This window comes from Benincasa hispida, chromosome 5 (assembly GCF_027475165.1).
Source record: "Benincasa hispida cultivar pf3 chromosome 5, pf3_genome.v1.1, whole genome shotgun sequence".
Classification (NCBI taxonomy): domain Eukaryota; kingdom Viridiplantae; phylum Streptophyta; class Magnoliopsida; order Cucurbitales; family Cucurbitaceae; genus Benincasa; species Benincasa hispida.
The window spans coordinates 52,826,677-52,842,088 of record NC_143482.1 but is presented as its reverse complement, the minus strand read 5'-3'; the positions used below and the strand labels follow the sequence as shown (position 1 = coordinate 52,842,088).

At 31.9% G+C, this 15,412-nt stretch overlaps 1 protein-coding gene across 3 annotated transcripts; it reads right to left on the bottom strand.

Annotated features, from left to right (window-relative positions):
* Positions 1-7,209: 7,209 nt before the first annotated feature.
* LOC120077579 (Tetratricopeptide repeat (TPR)-like superfamily protein) lies at positions 7,210-9,572 on the bottom strand. 3 transcript variants are annotated; one of them, XM_039031517.2, is made up of 2 exons: positions 8,066-9,570; positions 7,210-7,722 (listed from the first exon to the last, which is right to left on the bottom strand). In XM_039031517.2, exons 1-2 carry the CDS (start codon positions 9,470-9,472, stop codon positions 7,711-7,713), a joined length of 1,419 nt encoding a protein of 472 aa, XP_038887445.1. In that variant the 5' UTR covers positions 9,473-9,570; the 3' UTR covers positions 7,210-7,710. The 3 variants fall into 3 exon arrangements, with proteins under 3 accessions (XP_038887445.1, XP_090169849.1, XP_090169848.1); XM_090313723.1 differs by having other exon boundaries at positions 7,251-7,671; positions 8,066-9,572; XM_090313722.1 differs by lacking the exon at positions 7,210-7,722 and having other exon boundaries at positions 7,897-9,569.
* Positions 9,573-15,412: the final 5,840 nt, after the last annotated feature.

Here is a 15,412-nt window from a genome sequence, read left to right as displayed (position 1 = left end):
CTCCTCATATTTCTTTTTTTTTTTTTTAATTCACAAAAAAATTTAAAAAAATCTGTGTCATTGGCTTGCACCAGTTTACCTAATTCTGATATTTTTTTTTTTTTATAGATTTAATTATTTATTGAAAATTACGTGAACAAATTAAACAGATTACAAATTATTTTAATTTCTTTTTTTTTTCCTTTTTAAAAGGCTGGTGTGTCTTTAGGTGTTTGTGTAAAAGCAGATTTGGGTGGTATGCATTGTCTAGAAAGAGAAATAACTAGTTGTATTGCACCTATTTTTGTACCATAGTTGATCAATATATATATATATATTTTTTTTGAAAATAATTATAAAAAAAAACATGAGATTAGGTGTAATCTAGATTGTACTAATCATTTCATGTAAAAAAATATGGTTAGCATAAGATTAGGTGTAGTCTAGGCTGTACTTATCATTTCGTGTAAAAAAAATATGATTGGTTAAAAATAAAGGAGATGAACACTATAATTATTTAATGCAAAAAAATATAACAGTGTTGTGAAATTGAGGAGCACAACATGAACACGGATATAGAGAAAATATAATATAATAATATTAAATATATAAAATACAATATAAACTAAAATAACTAAAATTATAAAATTAGATAATATGTAAATTAGTGGAATTTTGAAGTGGAATTCTCACCAATATATATGTAATTTTAAGATCTACTAAATGTCACTATTTATAGGCAAAGTAGCAAGTAGGATGTGGACTTACATGGACATCAAACATGAATAATTACAAGGCACATGGACAACATGAAAGGTGATACATGATTTGGGACACTAAGCGATGTACATTTATTTATTATTGTAATATTCATAATACTCCCCCTTAGATGCCCATATATATATATATATGAAATATGTCTTGTTAAAACCTTATTAGAAAAAACCCAATGGAAAAAATCCTAGTGAAGGAAAAAGAATACGTATTTCATATAATACATACTCCTAAAAGAATACAATATATTTACTCCCCTTCACGAAAACATCACTTAAGATTTCTAAGTCATCGCATTCCAAATGTTGTGCACCAATTTTTCAAAAGTTGTGGTTGGTAATGCCTTTATGAATAAGTCTGCCAGGTTATCCTTTGAACAAATTTGTTATACAGTGATGTTGTCATTTTCTTCCAGATCACGAGTGTAGAAAAGCTTCGGTGAAATATGTTTTGTTATATCTCCTTTAATATATCCTCCTTTGATTTGGGCTATGCAAGTTGTGTTGTCTTCGTATAATATTGTTGAAGATTTTTATTAGAAGACAAGCCATACGTTTCACGAATGTGCTGAGTCATTGACCTTAGTAATACACATTCTCGACTAGCCTCGTGAATTGCAAGAATTTCAACATGATTCAAGGAAGTGGCCGTTATAGTCTGTTTCATCGATCACCATGATATAGCAATTCCTCCACACGTGAATAAATAACCTGTTTGAGATCTAACTTTGTGTGGATCAGATAAATATCCAGAATCTACATAACTAACTAGATCAAAATTTGATTTATTTGAATAAAACAAACCCATATAGATTGTTCCTCGGAGATAACGGAGTATACGCTTAATTCCATTCCAATGTCTTTTTTTAGGAGAAGAACTATATCTAGCTAATAAATTTACTGAAAATGCAATATCTGGTCTTGTATTATTAGCAAGATTTATAAGTGCACCAATTGCACTAAGATATGGTACTTCACGACCAAGAAGTTCTTCATGATCTTCTCGAGATTGAAATATATCTTTCTTTATATCCAATGAACGGACTTCCATTGGAATATTTAATGGATGTGCTTTGTCCATATAAAATCTTTTGAAAATATTTCCTGTATAAGTTGACTAATGAATAAATATTTTATCTGCTAGATGTTCAATTTGCAAACCAAGACAAATTTTATTTTTTTTGAGATCTTTCATCTCAAATTCTTTCTTAAGATATTCTATTGCCTTTGAAAGCTTTTCAGGAGTTCTAATTATATCCAATTCATTAACATATATAGTTATAATAGCAATTTCTGATTGTGATTTCTTTATAAAAACACACAGACATATTAGATTTATTTTGATATCATTCTTTCAAGAAATATCCACTCAGGCGATTATAACACATCCGTCCTGAATGTTGCAATCCATATAGTGATCTCTGTAACTTTATTGAATACCTATTACAAAAAAAACCACCTTTTTTGACGTTTGTAATTTTAAATACTTGACGTTTTTATGAAAAAATGTCAAGAAATAGGTGATTTTGAAGAAAAAAACATAAAGAATTGATTTTAAAAAGAGGGGGTTGTGCATTTTTCCTGGAAAATACAGTACTTGACGTTTTAAAAATGTCAAGTTCAATTAATGGATTCTTGACGTTTCAAAAACGTCAAAAATTGTAGAATATACAAGGTAGCATTGCAACGCTACGTATTTTGACGAAAAAATGAAAAACGTGTACGCCTCATGCACGCAGCGTTACAATGCTCTCAATAGCTTTGCAACGCTATGGGTTTTGACGGGAAAATTGCACGCCTCTTGAACATCGTTGCATAATTAGGGAAGAATAAGGTAGACGATCTGCCTTCTGCGTGATCTGGTTTTTATACCAGATCTCTCGGCGGTCTTCAATAGCAATCAATAGTTCCTAAAGAACTACCGACGAGTAAATAACTCATCGGGAGTTACTATAACTCCCGACAGGTAATGTCCCACTGTCGGAAGATAGTTCTAATCTCCTAACGAGTAAAATACATCGTCAGGAGAGACCCTATCTCCCGACAGCCAATTTACGCGTCGAGAGAGCCTCTTTTTCTTGTAGTGTATAGGTTATATGTTATCTTATATATAACATATAACATAATATATGTATTATATAATAATGTAGTTATTATATAATTATATATTATTAATTAAATTAAAATTAATTTTAATTTTATTTTATTGAAATTTTGAATTTAAATTAAAGGAAGGAGTTATCATAACTCTCTCCCCTTATTTCTCTCAATTTGATCGTCGGACTGAGGAGTTGGTTTTGAGTCCTTCTTTTTCTTTCCTTTGAAGACATTAGGGCTGAGAATTGGCAGTGAACACTCTACAAAAAGCTTCCTCTCAAAACTCTCTTTTCCTTTCCAAAAAATTAGAGAAACCCACAACTCTTTCTTGTATTCTTACCCTATAAAGAATATCAAGGTTATTCCATGTTGGTGTTCGAAGTTTGGATTTGGGTTGTTGTTTTGGTTTTGTTCATGATTCAAGAAATTTCGAAACGTTCATGACCAATGAGAGGAATTGTGAAGATCTGTGACTTCAAGGGTTAGTTTACTCCAAAACCCTAATTCCTTTTAGTTTACTCAAAACCCTAATTCCTTTTTCAATTTTCTTAAAGTATGTTGTAATTTTTTATAATGCATGAAGTTTTCTGTCCTTTGAATTATTTAGCTTCTGTGAAACATTAAAATTAGGATCCGACCTCGCTTCTGCATGGTTTCACAAACCTTCAAAAGAGAGGTTCTCAAGGATGAAGAATGCTAAGTAAGGTGGTCCCTTCTTTCTCTTATTGTCTCTATCATGCTATTTGATTTTGATAGGTGGGTTCCTTTATTTTTTTTTATTTGTACTTTTTTTTTGTCCTCTTTGTCATGCTTTGATATTCATCTTTCCTTTCAATTTAAAAAAAAAAAAAAATCTATTTCATGTTTTTTTACAAGGCTACTATGTCATGTACACATTTTTTTTAGAAGAGGATATCATCTTCCTTTCCAATTTAGAGTTATACAATTACAATTCTTTTTTATTTTATCTTTGTTTGCCATTATCAATTTATTCTCTAGCCTCACTTGAAAGTGTATGTTAAATCAGTTCCAAATTTCTTTCTAATTGAATTAGTTTTAGATTTCAATATGGGAGGTTCTAAATCCATTGATCTTGGTGAAGACTTTAATTTATTATTTTTTTCAACTCATTTTAATTAAGATTTTCGAAGTAAGTTTCAGTTTAATTAATTTTTATTAGTCTCTAAATTGACTTTCAAAATGAGTTAGATTTATTTTTATGCCAAGAATGGATCAATGTCAAAATAAAATTTGGCTATAAGGCCTATGGCAATTCTACTCAGGCTAAAGTATTAGAGAATACCTCTATCTGAAAATTCATCGCATAATTAGTTAAAAATTATTTTATGTTACTGAAATCTTGTTTGATATCTTTTCTTAAATTGAATTTCTAAAATAAGAATTCTCTCATTTGTCAAAATTGAACTTTGACAATGAAATTTGAAATAAAATAACTTGTCTCTCCTAAAGTGGGATTTTTACAATAAGAACCCTCCAATTTTTAAAATTTTTACTTTTGACAATGAAGTTTGAAATAAAACTAATTGTCTTTTCATAAATTGAATTTTTGTAATAAGAACCCTCCAATTTAAGTTTTCATTTATCGACAATGAGGTTGAAAATTTGTCTTTTCTTGAATTGGATTTCTGCAATAAAGACCCTCTAATTTTTCAAGTTTTTATTTTCGACAATGAGGTTTGAAATAAAGCTAGTTGTCTTTTGGTAAACTTGATTTCTGCAATAAGAATCCTCCAATTTTTCAAGTTTTTATTTTCAACAATGTTGTTTGAAATAAAACTAGTTGTCTTTTCTTAAATTGGGTTTCTACAATAAGAACCTTCAAAATTTTCAATTATTTGTTTTCGACAATGAAATTTGAAATAAAATTAGTTGTTTTTTCTTAACTTGGATTTCTGCAATAAGAACCATTTAATTTTTCAAGTTTTCATTTTCAACAATGAGATTTCAAAATCACGTTTTCTTTTCTTAAATTGGATTTCTGTAATAGGAACCCTCCAATTTTTCAAGTTTTCATTTCGACAATGAGGTTTGAAATAAAATTAGTTATCTTTTCTTAAATTGTATTTCTACAATAAGAACCTTCCAATTTTTCAAGTTTTCATTTCCGACAATGAGGTTTGAAAAAAGCTAGTTGTCTTTTCTTAAACTAAGAACCCTCCAATTTTGCAAGTTTCATTTTTGACAATGAGATTTGAAGTAAAGCTAGTTGTCTTTCTAATTTTTCAAGTTTTTATTTTCAACGATGAGGTTTGAAATAAAATCATTTGTCTTTTCCTAAATGTATTTCTACCATAAGTACCCAATTTTTCAAGTTTTCATTTTTTTACTATGAGATTTGAAATAAAATTAGTTTTTTTTCAAGTTTTCATTTTTTACGATGAGATTTGAAATAAAACTAGTTATCTTTTCCTATATTTAATTTCTTAAGAACCCTCAATTTTTTCAAAATTGAACTTTGACAATGAAATTTTAAATAAATTAAGTTGTCACCTCTTAAAATTGGATTTCTAAAATAAACCATCCAATTTTTCAAGTTCTCATTTTCGACAATGAGGTTTAAATTAAAACTAGTTGTCTTTGCCTAAATTGGTTTTCTGCAACGAGAACTCTCCAATTTTTCAAAATTAAACTTTCACAATGAAATTTTAAATAAAATAGTCATCACCTTTTAAAATTAAATTTCTGAAATAAGAACCCTCCAATTTTTTTTTATTCGATTTCAACAATGAAATTTGAAATAAAATAGATTCTCTACTTTCTAAAACGAATTTTAAAATGGTGATTAATCATATCTAAAAACGATTAGCGGCGACTTCAAACCTCTTATCTTTAAAGAGATATCTAGGAAAAGACGTCTACTACTCCACGTCAATGATGTTGCAACACTAAGTTCAAGAAAGTATAAAAGAAGTTAAGTATAAAGATAAGAAAAGTTCTGACAGCAAATTCCATTGCACATTTAAGGTCTATTCATCCCATCTCATTCTAAGTTAAGTGGAGTAATGTGGGGGTAGGGTATGACGCATTGACACATTGAATACTATAAAGGAAATAAAATTTTCATAAAGAAACAACATAATTTTTTTTAGTTTAAATTAATTGTTTTCGTTGTTGCATTACAAATGAAACTTTTTTTTTTTCTTTTTTTATTTTATCAATATATATATAAATTTTTCTTCATTTTATTTACAATTAATCCGTGCATATAAAATATTGATAATGCATTTATCAATATGGTCTTTTTAAGAAAAGATTAAAATGAAGATATAATTTTATAACTATATATATTAGATAAAAAGAATTAATGTAAAGTAACGTGATTATATTTTTATAGAAAAGGTATAAAACTAAAAAAAGTCATCAAACTTAATTCTTATTTTTCTTAAATCATGATTATCATAAATATTTTTTGTTTGAGAAAAGTACTGCTTTAGTCGCTAATTTTTTTTTAGAATAGATGTGATTTTAAATTTATCCTTTTAATCTTCAAGTTTTGAAAATTATGTTTGAAAGGTCACTGATTTATATTTCTTATTAAGGAGTTTTTGATAAATGGGTATGAATTATTGGGTTAGATGGGTATTTATTACCCATGTTTGTTAAGCTCATAAATAAAGGGTTATTAAAATCCTTTTTTACCCACTCAAAACTCCCCTTTTTTATCCCTTCAAAACTAACCCTAAAAATCAATATATTTTCATTTCTTTCTCTCTTCTCTCATCTTTGCCGTTTGGATCCAGATTTATTTATTTATTTTTTTATTGTCAAACCTATGAGTTATTAAAATCCATTTTTTACCCCCTCAAAACTCCATTTTTTATCCCTCAAAACTAACCCTAAAAATCAATATATTTTCATTTCTTTCTCTCTTCTCTCATCTTTGCCGTTTGGATCCATATGTAAAATAATAAAGTTAAGTTAGCAAGATTCAATATATATACATACAATATACCAATTAGTAATTGGGATAATTATCTTCAATATATATACATACATTCAATATATATACATACAATATACAATATATCAATTAATTGAGTAGCAATATGAAATATATTTTGTTGGTATGTTTTATCGATTGAAGAGAATTAGAATTATTACAGTTTTTTAAAAGAATATATATGAAAAAGAATATATTATGTTCTACAAATTGAGAAAAAAAATTGAGATTGTCCGGTTTATGTCATAAATGATTTGAAAAAATACGTGTATATTTGAAAATTAATCAGCAAAGCATAAAACTAAAAAATAAAAGAATGAAATAAAAAAAACAAATAGAAAAAAATAGAACTAATCTCATTCACAAAAAAACTGTATCAAATCCTCCAACTCAACTCAATTATGCACATAAAACACAGATAATAATTACCAACTCAATTCTGCAAACAAATACAGTCAATTTAATTTTTCAGATAATTTAACTCTCTAAATAATAATTACCAACTCAACTCTCTACTTTTATCAGATACCAAACACACCCACACTAAAATTCACTTTTAACTATTTTAATTTTGATTTGACATTTATAAATTAAAAATAATAATAATAACAAAAAACTCTCCCATCTCCACCATTTCCTCTCTCTTCCCTCTTCATCTTCCTCTCCCCCTTCTCTTCTCCACAACTCTTCCAATGGGTAAAGATCCTGTGGCTGTCACTTACTGAATTGGACGATGATTCACCGAGATTCTGATGTTCATGTCCTGCAACGGTGTTTCATCGAAGACTCAGAAGAACGGTGGTGTGAGTTAGCTTTTCAAACACCTTTTTGTTCACTAGCATAAATCCCATCTCGTTCAAACTGAATTCAAGAACACCGACAAATATTTTGGAACAATGATCATGGGACACACTGCAATTTGGAAATGGTTCAAAGTGTGTTTTTGTTAGTTGTCTTTTTAAACCAACAAATAATAGTTTAATTGTTCTTGTCTATAATAGTTTAAACCAACAAACAAGGGGTTGGGCGGTCTAAGGAAGGATATTACCAATCACCATATTGAAGGAAGCAGAACACAGTGAATCATGTGTTAAACAAGGAATTGGATTTCTATATATTACCATTTCATGCTGCAGACCCAAAGAATTGATAGTCAATTCAATCAATATGACAGTTCCACTGACCAAAATGATCAACAATACTCTTGTACAATTACTATTTTACAGTTTCAAGATCAAGAGGAGGATACTAGTACCAAATTTTGCATTGGATCTACTCTACTATATGCTGGAGCTTTCTGAATCCGGGCGTCTGCCATTACTCTTCTTAAAACTGCGGCACGATTCCATTTCTCCGCTCCAGCATTTATACTCGCCAGAGTCACATACCGACCACAATGTCGTGGCTGCATCACAAGCAATCTTCTTCCCACTTCATTCCCCAGTTCAGTGGCTCCATGAATTTTACAGGCACTCAAAAGGGCTCCCAAAACAGAAGCATCAGGCTCAAATGGCATAGACTCCATGAATTTAATTGCCTCTTTCAAAAGCCCTGCTTTGCCTAAGAGATCAACCACACAGACATAGTGCTCAGTAATTGGTACAATCGAGAAATCATTCGACATTGATCGGAATAACTGCAGCCCCAATTCGACAAGCTTGCCACGAGCACACGCTGTGAGAATCGCAACAAATGTAACCTCATTAGGATGTATTCCTTCAACTTTCATTTTAGCGAATAAGTCTAATGCTTCTGTTTCTCTATTATTGGATGCAAATGAAGAGATCATTGCATTCCAGGTGCAGACCTCTCTGTTCTTCATTTGATTAAAAACAATTCTTGCACTTCCTAATAATCCCATCTTCCCATAAAAATCTATCAATGCCGTCCCTATAAAAACACTCAACTCACCCTCAGTTCTAATAATGTAAGCATGTACTTCTTTCCCTCGACAAAGAACTCCTTCAGCATCTAAATTAGCACAAGAAGAAAGGACACTCACATACGTAGCTTCATTCGGCTTCACCGAACCATTCTTCATCATCATCTCAAAAAACCAAATGGCCTCAAGAAAGCGCCCATTCCACCAGAACCCATTAACAACACTAGTCCAAGAAACCACATCACGCTCTGGCATGGACCTAAACATCAAAACAGCAGACCCCAAGTCCCCATTTTTGACAAACGCATCAAGCATAGAGTTAAACGCAACAATACAAGGGTGAGTAATTTCATCAAACACCTTACGTGCATTACCCAGTTCACGAAGCTCAGCGTAAGAACCAACGAAGGATGTCAACACAAAGGGGTCGGTGAGAACGCCGATCTTGAAAGCATGCGCGTGGATCAATTTGGCGAGAAAAGGGGAAGAAATGGTGGCGGATTTGATGATTGAAGGGAAAGTGTGGGCGTTGGGTTTGGTGTGGTGGGAGAGCATTTGAGTGTAGAGAAGGAGGGCGGAGCAAGGGCGGTTGAAGGTTAGATAGGCTCTGATGAGAGTGTTGTAAAGAAGGGTGGTGACCCATTTTGGATTAGAGGAAGTTTGGGATTTGTTGAAGAAATGGCCGTCGGTGAGTAGAAGGGCGTGGATTTGTGGGATTTTAATTGGGTTCTTGAGGAATCGTTGAAGAAGTTGCAGTAACCACTTGGAGGAGTGTGGCATAACATTAACCACCACACAAGGAGGATCGATTCGAAAACCCAACTTGTCATTTGAGGTCGTTCGTCGGCCTATGGGATGTGATGGGTTATTTAAGGGCACCCAACCTTTAGAGCAAGAGATTAGTAGATTAAAAAGTACATGTAATACATCTTGAGGGCTCCCCCTAAGTTTAAGAATCTCTTTTCAACGGAACTTTTTACCTTCAATGTGAGTGAAAACGTCTTTAGAACATGGAAAGAAAAAACACAGATTCGTCAATGCACTATATTGTTGGTCAAATACGTAGGTCGAGTTTTTCACCAAAAGAATAATACGACTAACCCTTTTTGAAAAGACAAAGAACCCTTTTAATAAGAGCAGCAAAAATACTTCGAGCAACCCTAACTTCCATAGTAATCGAGAGCTAAACATAGAAAAGATAATGATAGAATAAAGCAGCAAAGGAAACAACCAATAAGGAAAGTATCTTGTAGAATCAGTATTACCATAGATATTCCTCTTCTTGAAACCAACAATACAGAGATATATCTCATAACATCTGAGATGCTTAAACAAATATTGGCAACCACTGGAGGAAATTTGATCAAGAGGGACAACATCAAACATCCCCATTGTCATCCCGTGCATCAAAGCTTTCACCATGATTAGTACCATCCAAAGCACTACGCAATAAATTCAACATATCATCCACCTCAATTTTACAAGCAGAAACATTTTGAGCCAAAACACCAAGATCTTTTGATTCATTCGCTAGCATATGCATCATCTTTTTTTCGCATGGAGTCAGAAGAAACTTCCTAGCTGGACCATTTTCAGTTACAGGAACATCAGTGTGAACCAGGTCAGGAACATGTTTACCCTGATACAATCTGTAGCTGAATGACAAAGTAGAGATAAGAGGTCTAGGGACATCAGAGTTCAGAAGAAGATTAGGCTTTTGAGCGAGTAGAATCCCACAAATAAGTCTATGAAAGCACGAGAGAACTTTGGTGGCTTGAGACCCAATGTGACGTTTAATTTGATTAAAATTTAAAACACCATAGTTGAATTCTGCCCCTGTATCAATCTGATACAGAAGGCTTGCCAAAGTAGTAGAAAGACCAAATTTGTGAGAAGATGGGAACCAATTCTCAATCCCTATCTTATGGAGCAACACATACTTCACACTAAAAGCAAGGCAATTGACCTTTCTTGAGCCAAGCATGTCTGACACCCTCTGTAAGTTCAAAAACCAGATTAAACATAGACCTTTCTTTAGGGACTTGGCGATTTAGAAATTTGTCAATGACAGAGGCTGAAAACACAAAGCAGTAACCTCTCACATGAACCTTTCTATAGTCCGAGTTGCCTACATTATTAAACTGGTGGGAGAGATTAACATAAAACTCACGAACCAAATTAGGGTAATAAGGCTCAAGATTCAGCAAAGTGTAAACAATTTCAACCTTCACAAGTAAACTCATAAATTTCAGACAATCTTGAGCTTGTTCAGAAAGGTCTCTTTCAACAACGATTCTCTATTAACAAAAAATTTCCACATCTTAGCATTGTCCTCAAAGTGGAAAGATATATTATCTAAAGGCACGACAAGAACATCTTTTTTTTTTTCAATCTCTTCTTGATCTTAGTTTTTTGGACATCCTCATTAGGCATATCTTGAGGATTTTTTTTCAAACACATTTTATTTTTCATCAACCCATTCAAAATTAGAAGCATTAACATTTTGAGCACTTGGCTTCGAGAAACCAGCACCCTTAGTACACACTTTTTTGTTTTACCTTTTAGCTTCAACTAACTAATAGGCACATTGTCATTAGAAGAATCATCAATTGAGTCAGAGGAGCTCTTCCTAGCTTCTTCCCCCTTATGAGTATTTTCACTCTCCCCACCCTTATCAGACAAATTACCTTGAGTTTCGTTCTCAAAAAGATATTTTACTCGAGTTACTTTTATCATTTCTATAGTTAGAATTCTCATGATCATCTTCCTTTTCCTCAACCTCAGAATCATTAACAACTCCAGATGCAATAACATTTGACAGCACATTAAGGATCCATTGACCTATGAACAGGTAATGAATGATGTAGACCGAGACTAGTGGATCAAAGCCATGGACCTCAAAATGGATTCTATGTACTTTAATTCGGTCTGGGAACTTATAGATCAATCAGATGGAGTAAAACCTATTGGTTATAAATGGATCTACAAAAGGAAACGAGACCAAGCTAGTAAGGTACAGACCTTTAAGGCTCGACTAGTGGCAAAGGGTTATAACTAGAGAGAGATGGTGGACTATGAAGAAACCTTCTCCCGTATTGTCGTGCTAAAATCAATTAGAATACTCTTGCCCATTGCCACATTTTATGATTATGAAATTTGGAAAATGGATATCAAGATAGCCTTTCTAAATGGAAATCTTGAAGAAGCTATCTATATGGCTCAACTAGATGGGTTCATTGAATAGGGTCAAGAGCAAAAGGTTTGCAGGCTTAAACGATCCATTTATGGATTAAAACAAGTATCTTGATCCTGGAATATAAGGTTTGATACTGTGATCAAATCCTATGGCTTTGAACAAAATGTTGATGAACCTTGTGTTTATAAGAAAATTGTCAAAACCACTGTAGCTTTTCTAGTATTATATGTTAATGACATCTTACTCATTAGGAAAGATATAGGATTCTTGACCGACGTTAAGCAATGGCTAGTTACCCAAAATGAAAGATTTGGGAGAAGCTGAGTATGTTCTTGGAATCCAAATCGTTTGGAATCGCAAGAAAAGAACGTTATCTATGTCTCAAGTATCCTATATAGACAAGATGTTGTCTAGATATAAGATGTAGAATTCCAAGAGGGGTTCATTACCTTTCAGCCATAGGGTTCATCTGTCAAAGGAACAGTGTCCTAAGACCCCTCAAGAAGTTGAGGATATGAGACATATTCCCTATGCATTAGCAGTTGGTAGTCTAATGTATGCTATGTTATGTACACGACCTAACATATGCTATGCAGTGGGAATAGTCAGTAGGTATCAGTCCAATCCAGGATATAATCATTGGATTTCTATTAAGAATATCCTCAAATATCTTAGAAGAATGAGGAACTATGTATTCATGTATGGTGCTAAGGATCTAATCTTTACAAGATACACTGATTTTGATTTTCAGACAGATAAATATTTGAGGAAATCTAAATAGTGTTCACTCTAAACGGAGGAGCAGTAGTTTGGAGGAGTATAAAGCAAGATTGTATTGCTGACTCCACCACAAAAGCTAAGTACGTAACTGCATGTGAAGCGGTGAAGGAGGTTGTATGGCTTAAGAAGTTCGTAATGGATTTGGTAGTGGTTCCAAACATGCATCTGCCTATCACCCTCTATTGTGATAACAACAACATAGTTGAAAATTCAAAAGAACCCAGAAGCCATAAGCGTGGGAAACACATTGAGCACAAATATAATCTCATTAGAGAGATTATGCAACGAGGAGACGTAATCGCCAGACAGATAGCTTCAAAACACAACATTGCTGATTCGTTTACAAAGGTCCTCATAGCTAAAGTGTTTGAGGGTCACCTAGTGAGTGTAAGACTATTAGTTATGTAAATCTAGGTCAAGTGAGAGAAACCATGGGTATGTGATGCTTTAGTTTATTGTATGTATGTTTTTCTCCCACACTCAACATTATTTGTAAGTGACTCCATTGGTTTTTTAGTCCAAGTGGTAGTTTGTTGGATTATGGTTTGTAAACAATGAACATATTCTATTTTACAATAAAGTTGTTATTGAGGTTTATTCATTAAAGTTATTATTAAATATGTGAATTCCACTTAAAAATCCTAAATCCAATAAACTAATAACCCCTAGCTATCGCATGAATATTTGAACTATATGTGGAGACATAAAAGTAGATCATTCGAGTAAATAGCCAAAACGGTCTATAATATAAGGATTAGGCTGGGTATCTTATCTTGGGGACACTATAGATGCGACCCACTTTGTATTTGATACAAATGATGTGATATTCAATCATTCATGTGAAGATATGCAAGTGGAGGCTTCCTATGCAATGGGTTTGCATAAGATCAAACCGCGAAATAGTCACTTTTACTTTATAACGTCGTTTATTGTTAAGACTGACTATTTCAATACCATGACCTAGGTAACTCAATCTTAATCCTAAGCTAACTATGAACTCATGTTTATTCAGGATTATTCTTTAATCTGCATGGGTGAGAGTGGCCCGAGATCGCCAACTAAATAAGCCCCTCATTTTAAGGATAAGACCAGATAGATAGCTAAGGACATAGTCCTACAAGATGAAATTCACACCTACCCGACTCTAGGGATAGTAGATAGGTATTCTCTTAAGTGCTGACTTTGAGTCTTGAACAAGGGGACTCACCCTCTTATTGGCCCGAGAGGAACTCGGTTTGGTGATTGGACCACAAACTAATTGTTCATTAGAGGATCAGTGGGACTTAAAGAATAATGATCGACTTACTAATCATGGTTATATCAAGTTGGAAATATTTAAATATGATTTAAATATCAAACACATGAATAGGGATTCATGGTTGGGATTGGTGTTAATTAATAATTTAATATTTGATATCAAACTAATATAATTTATTAAATTGTTTAATTAATTATTTAAAATTAATTTTATAATTTAACATTTGATATTAAATTATTATTAATTAAAATTAATTATTAGAACTAATTTTATTCAAATTTGTTTTAATTAATTTTTTTTAAAAAAAGAATTAGTTAATTGAATTAATTCAATTTTTGAATTTTTGAAATTAAAAAAATAGGAGTAGTGGGATTTTCCCATATTTCGAGCTTCTATTGATACTTCAAATTCTATTACATTGAAGATCACTTTGCTATCAATTTTGTGAGTTTGATCTTGCATGACCTCTGAAGGACCCAATTAAGGGTCCTTGAGCGGAATCGGATCATCCCAATTCCCAAGATTTTACAGTGAAGTTTTTATAGCATACATAACAAAACAAATATATTATGCATTTAATTCAGAACACAACATGCTAAATAAATTACAAAGAGAATAGGGAAGAGGGGACATCCCTTGACGAACGTTTTCTTCACGTATCATCTTCTCAAGAAAAAATCACGAACTTAAAACCCTAATTTATCCCAAATGGCCACTACCAATAGGTTGCCTCTGTATTCTCTAGATGAGAATCCATGAGTGTATGGGGCTTTGACTATTTGGAGAGGGAAATACCTTAATTGAAAGAGGAAGATGATTGAGTGATGGGGAAAAATTTTCTCTTAAACTTACAGTAATCCTCAAATATAATGAAAAAGATGATAGATGAGATAACCCCTCAACCCCTATCTTCTACTAACGTGATGTAGAAAAAAGAATGGTGAGGGAGTTACAACTCCCCCTAAAATAATTTTCAAAAATTAATTAATTAATTAATTAATTAAATTTACTTATTTATTTAATAAATAATTTAATATATATATTCATATGATAACTACCTTATCATATAATATATATATTTAACTATATGTTATATCAAATATAACATATAACCTAGTTGTAATATTGTATCATATACAATATAACTTGTAGTTTCCTTTCTCCCTCCAATGGCTTTTAATATAAATCACATTTATATTAAATTTAACTATATGAATTCAATTTATATTATTAATATTTGAATCATATTCAAATATTTATTTCCTCTCATAAATACTTTATATTATAATGTATCAAATACATTATAATAGTTATATCATATATAATTAGAATTAATTATATCACATATAATTAACTAATTCCCTCAATTAATTTGAACAATTCAAGTTAATCCAAATTGATTCTCACTAAATCTCATTGAGCCACCAAAAGACCGTCAGCTACACTCTTTGCACTATAGATACATTTCTCTGTCCACTGGATATAA